This window comes from Lagopus muta, chromosome 14 (assembly GCF_023343835.1).
Source record: "Lagopus muta isolate bLagMut1 chromosome 14, bLagMut1 primary, whole genome shotgun sequence".
Classification (NCBI taxonomy): Eukaryota; Metazoa; Chordata; class Aves; order Galliformes; family Phasianidae; genus Lagopus; species Lagopus muta.
In genome coordinates this window covers 9,847,973-9,858,473 of record NC_064446.1, presented here as the reverse complement: position 1 = coordinate 9,858,473, position 10,501 = coordinate 9,847,973, and the positions used below count along the sequence as shown (strand labels likewise).

Below are 10,501 nucleotides of genomic sequence, written 5' to 3'. Positions count from 1 at the left end.
GGACGCTGACCCATGTGGTAGCAAATGGGGACCGCTACACCCCGGAACTGCAGACGGGGTCAGCTTGGAAGGAACTTTGTGGGTTCACGCAGAGGCACAGCTTGGGGGAGATGATGTCCGTGTCGAGGGCTGGAGGGACCCAGGGTGGGTTGGGAACAGAGGGATACATTTGACAGCAGCTGGAATGAGAAGGGATGGAGGGGTCCCCTTCATCCTATTGGCAACCCCACAAAGGCTGGGCCCGGAGAAGCGAGGGCACAACGGCACGCACGGGGCAGAGATGGCAGAGCGGGGTCTTCGGAGGTGAAAGCTCCGGGGCTGTGGGCGCCCGGGCTGCGGGAAGTTGAGGCCACGGGGATCCCGGGGCAGAGCGGGACCGAGGGCGCATCCGCGGAATTCGGGGTGCTCAGAGGGAGCGCAGCCGGAATTTGGGGCCATGGGTGCAGAGCAGCTCCTCTGGTCGAGCTCACCACCCCGTTCCGGGAGCTCTGCCCCGCGGCGGGTGCTGGTGGGGGTGCCCCAGGGGTCGCCCCGGGGGAGCAGCGGGGGCCGGGACGGGGGCGGGGGCCGGGGCGGGGGCCGGGGCGGAGGGGGGGCCGCCGTTCGCGGCGCTAGGACCGGGCGCGGCGGCGGGCGGAGCCTCCCCGCCGCTCGCCCCTCCGCCCGGCCGCTGCGGCAGTGTCTCGGAGGCGGGCAGGCGGCCGGTCCCTCCGGTCCCCCGGCAGCATCCCGGCCCCGCCATGGCTGGCGTCGGCTTCGCGGCGCACCGCCTGGAGCTGCTCGCCTCCTACCAGGACGTGATCGGCGAGGACAGCCCCACCGACTGGTGAGCGCGCCCGCCGCCGCCGCCGCCGCCCCTTTGTCCCCGCCGCCCGGGGCCCTTTGTGCGCGGAGCCGCCCGGTGCACCGAGCGCGCCGCCGCCGCCACTACCGGGACCGCGCCCGGCGCTGCGCCCCCCGCGCCGCCCTGCCGCCCCCCGCCACCTGCGCCGGGCCCGGAGCCCCGGTACACAAAGGCGGGCGGGGCCGGCGGGACGGCGGAGGGGGTGTGCCCGGCCCGCCGCCCCCGGTGCCCGCACCTGCCCGCCGCATCGCATCGCACCGCACCGGGCCGGGGCGCGGCCCCGCTTTGTCTGCGCCGGGCGGCACGTGGGGGCACCGGGGGCCCCGCTCCGAACCCCCAATCTCCCTCCTCCCGGCGGCACCGCGCGTGGGGAGCGGCGGGTGGGAAGGGCCTGGGGGACTTTCGATGCTGGGCCCGGTACTGGGATGTGGCGGAGTTTTGCCATTGTCTGGAACCGCTGGTGGGTTGGGGGGGACGGGGAGCCCTTAGGCTGGTCCCGGCAGAGCCAGGCCCGCAGCTGTGAGGGAACAGGGGCCCCACTGCTCCCGGTTCCCACAGCCCCGGGGGGAGCTCTGGGTGCCTGGTCCCCGGGAGGGCTGTGCGGGGTGCCCTGGGGCTGGGATGCGGTGGGCAGGGGCAGGGGATGGGGGCACCCTGGGGTGTTCCACCTGCAGCCCGATCCCTCTGGCAGCCTGTGCTGGGAGCCCGGTGGTTCCAGGCTACAATGCAGCTTTGCTACGGGAGCAAATCCCACCACTGCCCCACTGCTGCCACCTCCCAGCACCCAGCTGCCTTCCAGGACCCCCTGTCCTTGTCCCTTGGGTGCTCGCGTGGGGGTGCTGTGGGCAACCCAGAAGCTGGTACTGGTGTGTGCCATGCGTGCTGAGCTCCTGCCAGGCTGCGTGCGCTCTCCTGTTGGGTGTCCACTGGCGTGGGCCTGAGCATTGCCCCCTCCCCACCAGTCCCACTTTCCAGGTCCCCACAGCCCTGGTTGCGGCACAGTGGGTGAGTGCGGTGCATGTCGGTGGCCAGGAGGCAGCTGTCAGCCCAGGGTACATCTGGCTTCCCAGCATCCGCTGCAAAGCTCCCTGCCGGAGCTGCTGAGAGCAGCAGAATTGGTTCCCGGGGAAGGCAAGCGCTGGGAGCGGGCCACCCCTCTTCCAGCACTGAACCCCACAGCTCCTTTGTTATGGCTGAGCCCCATGCTCCCCATCTCCTCCAGTCCACCATCACCAGTGGTGCTCGGTGCCAGCAGCAGCAGCATCCCCACTGCAGGGCCTAGTGTCCACCCTCAGTGAGGGATGGGGAGCGGTGCAGGGGGACCACATGCCCATCGTGGCTGGTGGGACTGTCCCCACATGTTGGCACTGGGCAGGGTGAGCGGGGGCTGTGAGGACACTGTGCTGGAGTGCAGTTCTAGGCTGGCTCGGGGGATGCCGGGATCCCCGTGGCCAGGGGATGTTTAGTCTGGGATTTCCCCCGCCCCAGCCCAGTCCTGGAGGGTCCGAGGCTCCCCTCCCCCTCCCAGCCTCGCGGAGGCTGCTGGGGCCCATTACTCGATAGGAAAGGAATTTGGTGCTGCTTTCTGAGCACGCTGACTCCCTGGAGCTCGCAGCCACATTGGAAACACATGTGCCTGGGTTGGGGCAGGCAGAACAGGGCACCCCCCGTTTCTGACCCCACATGGGGGGCAGGCAGCTGCGGGAGAACCGCTGTGGTCTGGCACAGAGCAGTAGGGGCTGCAGAAGGGCAGTGGGCTCTGCCCCCTTGGCAGTGATGGGGAGATTCCAGTCACAAGCATCCCTGCTCCCTGCCTGTCCCTACATCACCCGTGGGTGATCTCACAGCTCAGGTGCTGGGGAAGCTGCATGGCAGGATGGAAGCATGGGAGGAGGTGGTCCATGGGGTCGTGGTGCTGTTGGTCCCTGCTCACGGTGATGCTCTGGGCTCTGTGCGGGGCTGGGGACACTGGAACTGTCCTTCCTGATGCAGGAACAGGGGCTGTTCGAGGGCAGTGCCCACAGTGCTGAGCCACAGGAGAACCTCTGGGTGCCAGCAGCAGCGTTGTGCTCGGGGTGCTGCCCTGCGTGGGAGAGGCTGGGGGTGGGCGGCAGGCAGCGGGTGCCCTGGCTGCTCTGCCTTGGCTGTGCCCTACTTTTGCATCCTGTTCCCTCTGCCTTGTGAACCCCCCTGTCCTGCCTGCAGCTCCTCACATTGCAGCCCTGTCCCTGGGGGAACAGAGCAGCGCCAGGGCTGGAGCTGCCACCTTTTTCAGCGCTGTGAAGCCGCCCGGCTGCCTCCAGCCTGGGAGCCGCGCTGGCTCAGGCGGCCGATTAGCGGGATTTGGATGTGCGGATTAAAGTCAATCTTGTTGGTGCAATTATCTGTGGCTCACTGCAAGAGCAGGGCTGGGAGGAGATCAGGGGCTATGGGTGCTGCAGGGTGGAGGGAGCCTTGTTTCGTCCTCTTTGTTAGGCGAGGCCCTAAATTTCCATTATTTCTCAGCTGGAAGGAGGCAGACAAGGCCCAGGATGGAGCTGCGTGGCTCCGGTGTGGGGCTCTGCCCATGGGGGGCACCCGCTTCCCATGCCTGCTCCCATCCCTGCTTTCCCTCACCACTTCCCCTTCCCATCCCCGGTCCCCATCCTCTTCCTGGAAGCCACCAACTCGTGGGCTCCTCCTTCCCCAGCACCGCAGGGATTTTGGCTCTCCATTGCTGCTGATCGGCAGAGCTGCCCGCCCACTCTGCGAAAGGATTATGTGGGGGGGAAGGAAGGCGGGGAGTCCAGCACGGTTGGCCCCTGCCCCCTGGGCACAGCGCGTGACAGTGGTGGGTTTGGGTGCCCGCCAGGTCACCGCTGCCTGCCTGCCTCCCCCGCTCCCCCCCACTAATCACCTCGTCATCAGGGCGAGCTGCATCCCAGCTGGGATGGGGGGTTGCCATAGTGACGGAGGATGCTGGTTGCCTAGCAACAGCCATCCCCTCGCCCACCCGCCCTGGACCAATTCAGGGCACAGCGTTCTCCCCCCACGTTGCCGCCTACCCACACTTGGGGACGTGCACGGGGTCTTGTGGAGCCCCAGGTGGGCTCAATGGGGCACAGCGGGGGTGCGAGGGGGTTTTCCCAGCTGCGGGGAATGGTTTCCAAGGAACAGTCTCCATGACGGCCCCAGCACACCCCGGCGGCACATTGATTTGCTGCTGCTGGAGCTCTGGCGTCCTCCCCCGGCCTGGTGCCTGGCGGGCCGGTGGCTCACGCAGCCGGGAACGTGAGCAGCCCCATGCAGGCGCAGGGCTGTCCCCATAGCCAGCTGACCCCATGGGATTGCGGGACAGGGATGGGTGCGTGGGCAGCTGGGAGCACTGCGTCATGCGGGGTGAGTGCGGCAGCACCCAGCTGGTCCTTGTGCCCAAGTTAGCCCTCTGTCCCTGTCCTTGGGAGCTCACTCCATAGCTGTGAGCTGTGGGGTGGAGAGGAGTGCCCTGCCCCACGTTCTGTGTGCAGGAGAAGTGCGCTGCGCTATGGAGTCTGTGCTGGACCCTTTGTGTGATGGTGGATTAAGGGACCTTTGGCACTGCCACTAGTCCCCAAACCCTGCCCTGGTCACAGTGTCAGCAGCAGAAGGGAAGGTGGGGAGGCTGCCTCGTGTTGTGCAGAGCCATTCTCACCCCCTGCACTCCCCAGGGCCCTCTACACATACGAGGATGGCTCCGATGACCTGAAGCTGGCAGCATCAGGAGGTAAGGCCTTGTCACACAACCCCCATCTCGGCCAGGGCTCCTGGTGCGGGGCTGCCGTGTGCTGAGAGTGCTGTGCACTGTGCCAGGAGGGGGTCTGCTGGAGCTCTCTGGGCACTTTGAGATCCAGAAGGTGATGTACGGCTTCTGCAGCGTCAAGGAACCCCAGGCTGTGCTCCCCAAATATGTCCTCGTCAATTGGGTGAGTTGGGCAGCGTGGGGACACCTCCTGCTGAACCCGGGGTCCTGTGCCGGGGCCATTGGCACAAAAGAGTGGCCACGGGGAGTGCAGGTTGCCAGCGAGGTGGTGGGGGCACACATCCCCTGGCTCAGCATCCCTCTGGCTGATGTAGGTGGGTGAGGATGTGCCTGACGCCCGCAAGTGTGCCTGTGCCAGCCACGTGGCCAAGATCGCAGAGTTCTTCCAGGTGGGTAATGCCAGGGATGGGGACTGGGCCTGCTGGGATGGATCTCTGATGGGTTTTGCCCCCGTCCCTCCCAGGGTGTAGATGTTATCGTCAATGCCAGCAGTGTGGAAGACATTGACCCGGGGGCCATCGGGCAGCGGCTCTCCAACGGGCTGGCGCGTGTCTCCAGCCCTGTGCTGCACCGCCTGCGGCTGCGCGAGGACGAGAATGCTGAGCCCGTGGTAATGTCCCCATGGCCACGTCCCTATGGCCACGGTGTCCCCCGTGTTGATCCCAGCCCTGTCCCTGCCACCTTCTGACTCTGCTCCGACTCAGGGCACGACCTACCAGAAAACCGATGCCACCGTGGAGATGAAACGGCTCAACAGGGAGCAGTTCTGGGAACAAGCCAAGGTGGGACAGAGAGATGGGTAGAGGGCACGGGGTGTCCCTGGAATAGGCTGATGACCCCACATCCCATCCCTGCAGAAAGAGGAGGAGTTGCGCAAGGAGGAGGAGAGGAAAAAGGCGCTGGATGCGCGGCTGCGGTTCGAGCAGGAGCGCATGGAGCAGGAGAGGCTGGAGCAGGAGGAGCGCGAGAGGCGCTACCGGGAGCGCGAGGAGCAGATCGAGGAGCACAGGCATGGGGCGAGCCGGGGCTGTGGGGTGTCAGGGGTGCTGGGGGTTGGGGGGAGCCACGCTCAGCTCTGCTTCTGGCCCCATGGCAGGAGGAAGCAGCAGAGCATGGAGGCGGAGGAGGCCCGGCAGCGTCTGAAGGAGCAGTCCATCTTTGTAAGTGCCATGTGGAGCTGGGAACCGGGTGGTGCTGCTGGGGGTGGTGGTGTCAGGGGTGATGGTGGTGTCAGGGGTGATGGTGCTGGGGTGATGGTGTCGTATCTTTGCAGGGGGAGCAGCAAGAGGAGGATGACAGGCAGCAGCTCCGGAAATCAGAGTCAGAGGTGGAGGTGAGCTCAGAACCCAGAGCTGTTTGGGACCCTGTGTGGGACAGCTGCCTGCTGCCCGGATGGAGGGTCCCAGCCTTGCTCCCCCCTGCAGGAGGCCGCTGCCATCATTGCCCAGCGACCCGACAACCCCCGGGAGTTCTTCAAGCAGCAGGAGCGGGTGGCATCGGGCAGCAGCGACGCCATCTCACCAGGCAGCCATAGGACAGGTGAGGGGCTGAGGAGCACAGAACACATGAGTTCAGTGCCACTGGGGCACTCGCACCTCATCCACGGAGGGGTGGGTGTCCTCTGCTGCCACTTGCTGTGGCTCTGGGTACTGGGAGGACTGCGGTCATTCTGCTTGGCACCACCACTGCCATAATTCCTTGGGTGGCCTGCACCTGCTGCCACTGGGGTAGGGCTGTAGCTGCAAAGGAAGGTCCTGCAATGGGGGAGTTCAAACTGCTCATGGCTGAGTGCCCTCTGCACCTCCTGCCAGCGTGGTCCAGCTGTGGTGGCATCTTGGGGACTGGGTGCTGGCTTGGGAAGGAAGCTTTGACAGCTGAAAAGGGCAGAGGTGGGGGCTGGGGCTGTGTGACTGCAGTGGGGCTGATGTGGGGCACCTGGTGTGCCCCTGGCTGGATGCATGTGGCACATTGTGTACACACAGTGTAGGTGCCCAAGGGTCCCTGGTGCCAGGGCGATTGTATGCAGTGGGCAGGATGCCCATTCTGTGTCTGCAGTACCTGGTGGCCCTGGCAGCAGGGCCCTCTGTAGAGTTCTGGCTATAGGGTGGAGTGGCTGTTGGGGGGTGCTGGGCTGCCCCACAGTGTAGGGTGCAGCCCGGGGGATCTGCTTGCAGCTCTGGGGCCTGGCTGTTCTGGTGGGTGCCTCTGCCATGGGGACACGCTGTGGGGCTGTGCTGTGGATCACGCTGGGGGCTGTGCTGGGGTGGAGCTGTGCTGAGTGTTCCTGCTGTGGGGCTGTGCTGTGGGGTCGTGCCTTGGAGCAACACTATGGGGCTGTGCCTTGGGGCAGCACTGTGTGTTTTGCTGTGGGTTGTGTTGTGGGTTCCTGCTGTAGGGTTGCGCTGTGCCTGAGCAGACAGATGGCCCCGAGGCTGTGTCTTGGTCCCTTTGCCCACCCGGCCTTGGTGCTGCTTCCCGTCCTGCTGTCCTTCTGTCCCGCCGTCCTGCTGTTCTGCCGTCCTGCTGTCAGTGCTGTCAGTGCTGCTTCCCTGCCGTCCTCCCCCATCCCGGTGCCTCGGTGTCCCGGCCCCGCCATGGCCACTCTGAGCAGGGACTGACCCATCTCTTTGCTCTCTCTCTCTCCGTCCGTCTGTCTGTCTTTCTCTCGGCAGGTCGTCTGCACTGTCCTTTCATAAAGACAGCTGACAGTGGGCCACCTTCTTCTTCCTCCTCCTCCTCCTCCCCCCCGCGGACCCCCTTCCCCTATATCACCTGCCACCGCACCCCAAATCTCTCCTCTTTCTTCCCATGTAGGTAGCTGGGAGCCCCCGGGCATGCAGCCTCTTGGCCCTGCACCCCCCCCCAGCCCTGCTGCTTGCAGGACGGGGGTGCAAAGACAGAGCTGTGGGATCAACAGCCAAGCACAGGGGACCAAGGGGCACTTCCTGTGCCCCGCAATGCACCGGGAGTCAAATGGGGACCGGCAGAGCCGTGCCCAGGAATGTGATGCTGTGTCTATGGGGCAGTGATGGATGGATGAGGTTGTGTCCAGGACCCTGTGGAACTGTGCCTATGGGGCAGAAGGGGGCACATGGTGCTGTGCCCCTTCAGCCAGAGAAAGGGGGCACCGTGTGATGCAGAGAGCAGAGGCTGTGCCAGGGCTCAGTGGGGCGGTGTATGGGCAGCGCGTGCCACAGCAGGGGATTGCAGCTTGTGGGTTTGCCCAGAGGGGCACAGGGCTTGCTTGCTGCACCAGGCCTCCCTCCTGCTCAAGGCAGGGACTCAAGTTGGGGGTGGGCACATGGCGATGTGCGTCTCGCAGCTTTTGGCCAGACTGGTGTGGGGCAGCGCTGGGGCACCGCTGCCTCCCCGTTCAGGTGTTCACCCCCCCAGTGCAAGCATTTCCCCCCAAGCCGTGTCTCCGTTGTCTGCAGGCAGCCAGTCCGACTACCGAAAGGTTTCGGCAGCAGGCTGCAGCCCCTGTGAGTCCAGCCCGGCCTCCACGCCGCTGGGCGAGCAGCGCGCCCGCGCCCCGGCTGAAGAGACGCCGGCAACGCCCAAAGGTGGGCGAGGGGCTGGCGCTGCCTGCTGCATCCTCCCTCATCAACCTGCATCCCCTGCTGCTGCATCTCAGGGTCCCCTTTGCACCTCTCAGTGCATCCTTGCCGTATCGCCCGGTGCATCTCATGCGTCTCTGTTTGCGTTCCCGCCGTCTGTGCTGCATCTGCGCCGCATCCGCTGCTCCCTGCTGCTGCATCCCCACCACCACTGGTGCATTCCCCTCATATATCTGCTGCATTCCTGAATGCGCCCCTGCTGTCTCTGGTGCAGCCCATGGTGCATTGCCCATTGTCAGTGCCATGTCACACTGGTACATCCCCACCATGGCTGCCACGTTCCTGGTGCTTCTCTGCTGGATGTGCCTCATTCCCCAGTGCGTCCTTCTCTACATCCCCACTGCATCCTAGGGAACACACCTGCCCTGCCGCACCTTCTGTTGCAATCTTTGTTTCCTTTGGGTCCCCCCATGCATCCCTGCTTTCACTCTGCACTTCCCATGGCACTCCCATCCCTTTGCCTCCCAGCTCCCAGCCCTCTCCTCTGCCTCCCCAGCGCTCCTCTCACCCCGGCCACGTCCTTCTGCCTCTTCAGAGAACACCATCGCTGCCCACCCACCCCACCCGCCCTTCACCATCTCCCAGCCCAAAACTCCCCCCATCCTCAGCCATCCTCAGGGTGGGCTCTGACCGCTGTCCCCCCACCCTTGCAGACTCCCCCAGCCCCAGCGCCCAGGTGGCAGAGCCGGCGGTGACCGAGCAGCACTGGCCCTTCCCTGGGCCTGAGGACAAAGCCGCAGAGCCACCGGGGGCCGAGCCCGACCCCGAGCCCAGGCCGGCGTGGACAGCGGGGGCTGACGTGCTGGGGGACCTGGTGGCCCTGGAACCCTCCGAGCCGTCCCCAGCGCCCGCCGTGCCCGACCCCCAGCCCGTGGGGACACCCGGCGCGGCTGAGCCCCTCCTCGAGCTGTGGCAGAGCGACGGTGCAGCCTCCGCCGCCTCCGGCACCTGGCCCCCACCCGACACCCCTGCGGGACCACCGGCCCCCCCTGAGGAGGGCACGCTGCTGGGCCTGGACGAGCTGCCTGAGCCCCCCGCCACGTTCTGTGACGCGGAGCAGCACGAGGAGGTGGAAGAAGAAGAGGAGGAGGAGGAGGAGGCCACGGCGGGCGGGCCCCATCCCACAGGGCTGGGCTACCAGGAGGGCTACCAGGAAGGCCACGAGGTGCCCCCCATCACCAACGGGGAGATGGGCCCCAAGGACGGCACAGCGGGGCGCGGCGAGCAGGTGAGGGCCGTGGGGTCACAGCACAGGGCTGGGGTGCGGGCACGGGGCCTGCAAATGGCGGCACCCCAAATCCCACAGGCCAGCGAGGGCTACTTCAGCCAGTCCCAGGAGGAGGAGGCCCCGCCGCCCGAGGAGCCGTCGGCCAAAGCCCCGCAGCCCATCTTCTACAACAAGCCGCCAGGTGAGTGCGCAGGGCAGGAATGGGGGGGGCTGTGCGGGGTGCCTGCTAACGCCATCCCCGCAGAGATCGACATCACGTGCTGGGACACGGACCCGCTGCCCGAGGAGGAGGAGAGCTTCGGGGGCGGCCTGTAGGCCCAACGCAGCCTGGAGGCCCCGCCGGCGCGGGGTGCGAGCGGCCGTGGCCGGGGACCCCTCTGTGCTGGGGCCCCGCAGGATGGGAGCCGGGGGGGCCGCCCCGCAGCACCCCGGGGTGCCTTTTACAGCCCCTCCCGTCTCTTTCTCTTTTATAAGTTGTCAGTAGGAGACGTGTCAGCCCTCCCTCCCCCCCCCCCCCCCCCACTCCCCACCCCGTGAACCCCTCGTAGGCCCCTCCCCACCCCAGCCCCCCATCCTGGGGGGGGATACATGAGACCCCCGTGGTGCCCGGCTGTGGGATGGGGGCCCCGCTCTCTTTTTTGCCCCCTCCCCTCCTCCCCAGTACTTTGCACGAGTTAAAAAAAAAGGAATAATAATAATAATAATAAATGAATATGGCAATAAAGTGACCCTACCGAGGCGAGGCTGCGGCCGGCGGTGCCCCCACCCCAAAGCACTGCGGGGATGCGGGGCCCCCTCCTCGCCAGGAGCCCCCGGTGCAGGGCTTGCCCCATCCCCATTTCCTTCTCCCCGCTTTGCCCCTCGCTTGGCCCCCCCCCCCCTCCCCCCCCATACAGTATAACTGTTTTTTGGAAAGCACAAGTTCTGTAACGGCGGCGTGCTGATGTATGTTAATAAATAAAGCGACTCCCATAGGGGCTGCTGCCTGTCAGGGGGAGGGGGCTGGAGCAGGGATGTGGGGGGAGGTCCCTTCT

The 10,501-nt window shown here is 66.2% G+C and overlaps 1 protein-coding gene across 3 annotated transcripts; it reads left to right on the top strand.

Annotated features, from left to right (window-relative positions):
- The first annotated feature begins 634 nt into the window (after positions 1-634).
- Positions 635-9,968, top strand: DBN1 (drebrin 1). Of its 3 annotated transcripts, XM_048960932.1 has the most exons (15): positions 635-826; positions 4,531-4,586; positions 4,673-4,785; positions 4,937-5,011; positions 5,086-5,232; positions 5,327-5,404; positions 5,480-5,631; positions 5,719-5,782; positions 5,896-5,955; positions 6,047-6,161; positions 7,295-7,432; positions 8,057-8,185; positions 8,893-9,467; positions 9,546-9,648; positions 9,712-9,968. In XM_048960932.1, exons 1-15 carry the CDS (start codon positions 741-743, stop codon positions 9,780-9,782), a joined length of 1,962 nt encoding a protein of 653 aa, XP_048816889.1. In that variant the 5' UTR covers positions 635-740; the 3' UTR covers positions 9,783-9,968. The 3 variants fall into 3 exon arrangements, with proteins under 3 accessions (XP_048816889.1, XP_048816890.1, XP_048816891.1); XM_048960933.1 differs by lacking the exon at positions 7,295-7,432; XM_048960934.1 differs by lacking the exons at positions 7,295-7,432; positions 8,057-8,185.
- The last annotated feature ends 533 nt before the right edge of the window (positions 9,969-10,501 follow it).

Bases quoted from the DNA above. Each gene is read 5' to 3' on its own strand.
- DBN1 (XM_048960932.1), top strand. From the start codon at position 741: ATGGCTGGCGTCGGCTTCGCGGCGCACCGCCTGGAGCTGCTCGCCTCC. The intron at 4,786-4,936 runs GTGAGTTGGGCA...TGGCTGATGTAG, and splicing joins AATATGTCCTCGTCAATTGG to GTGGGTGAGGATGTGCCTGA. The intron at 6,162-7,294 runs GTGAGGGGCTGA...TTCTCTCGGCAG, and splicing joins ACCAGGCAGCCATAGGACAG to GTCGTCTGCACTGTCCTTTC.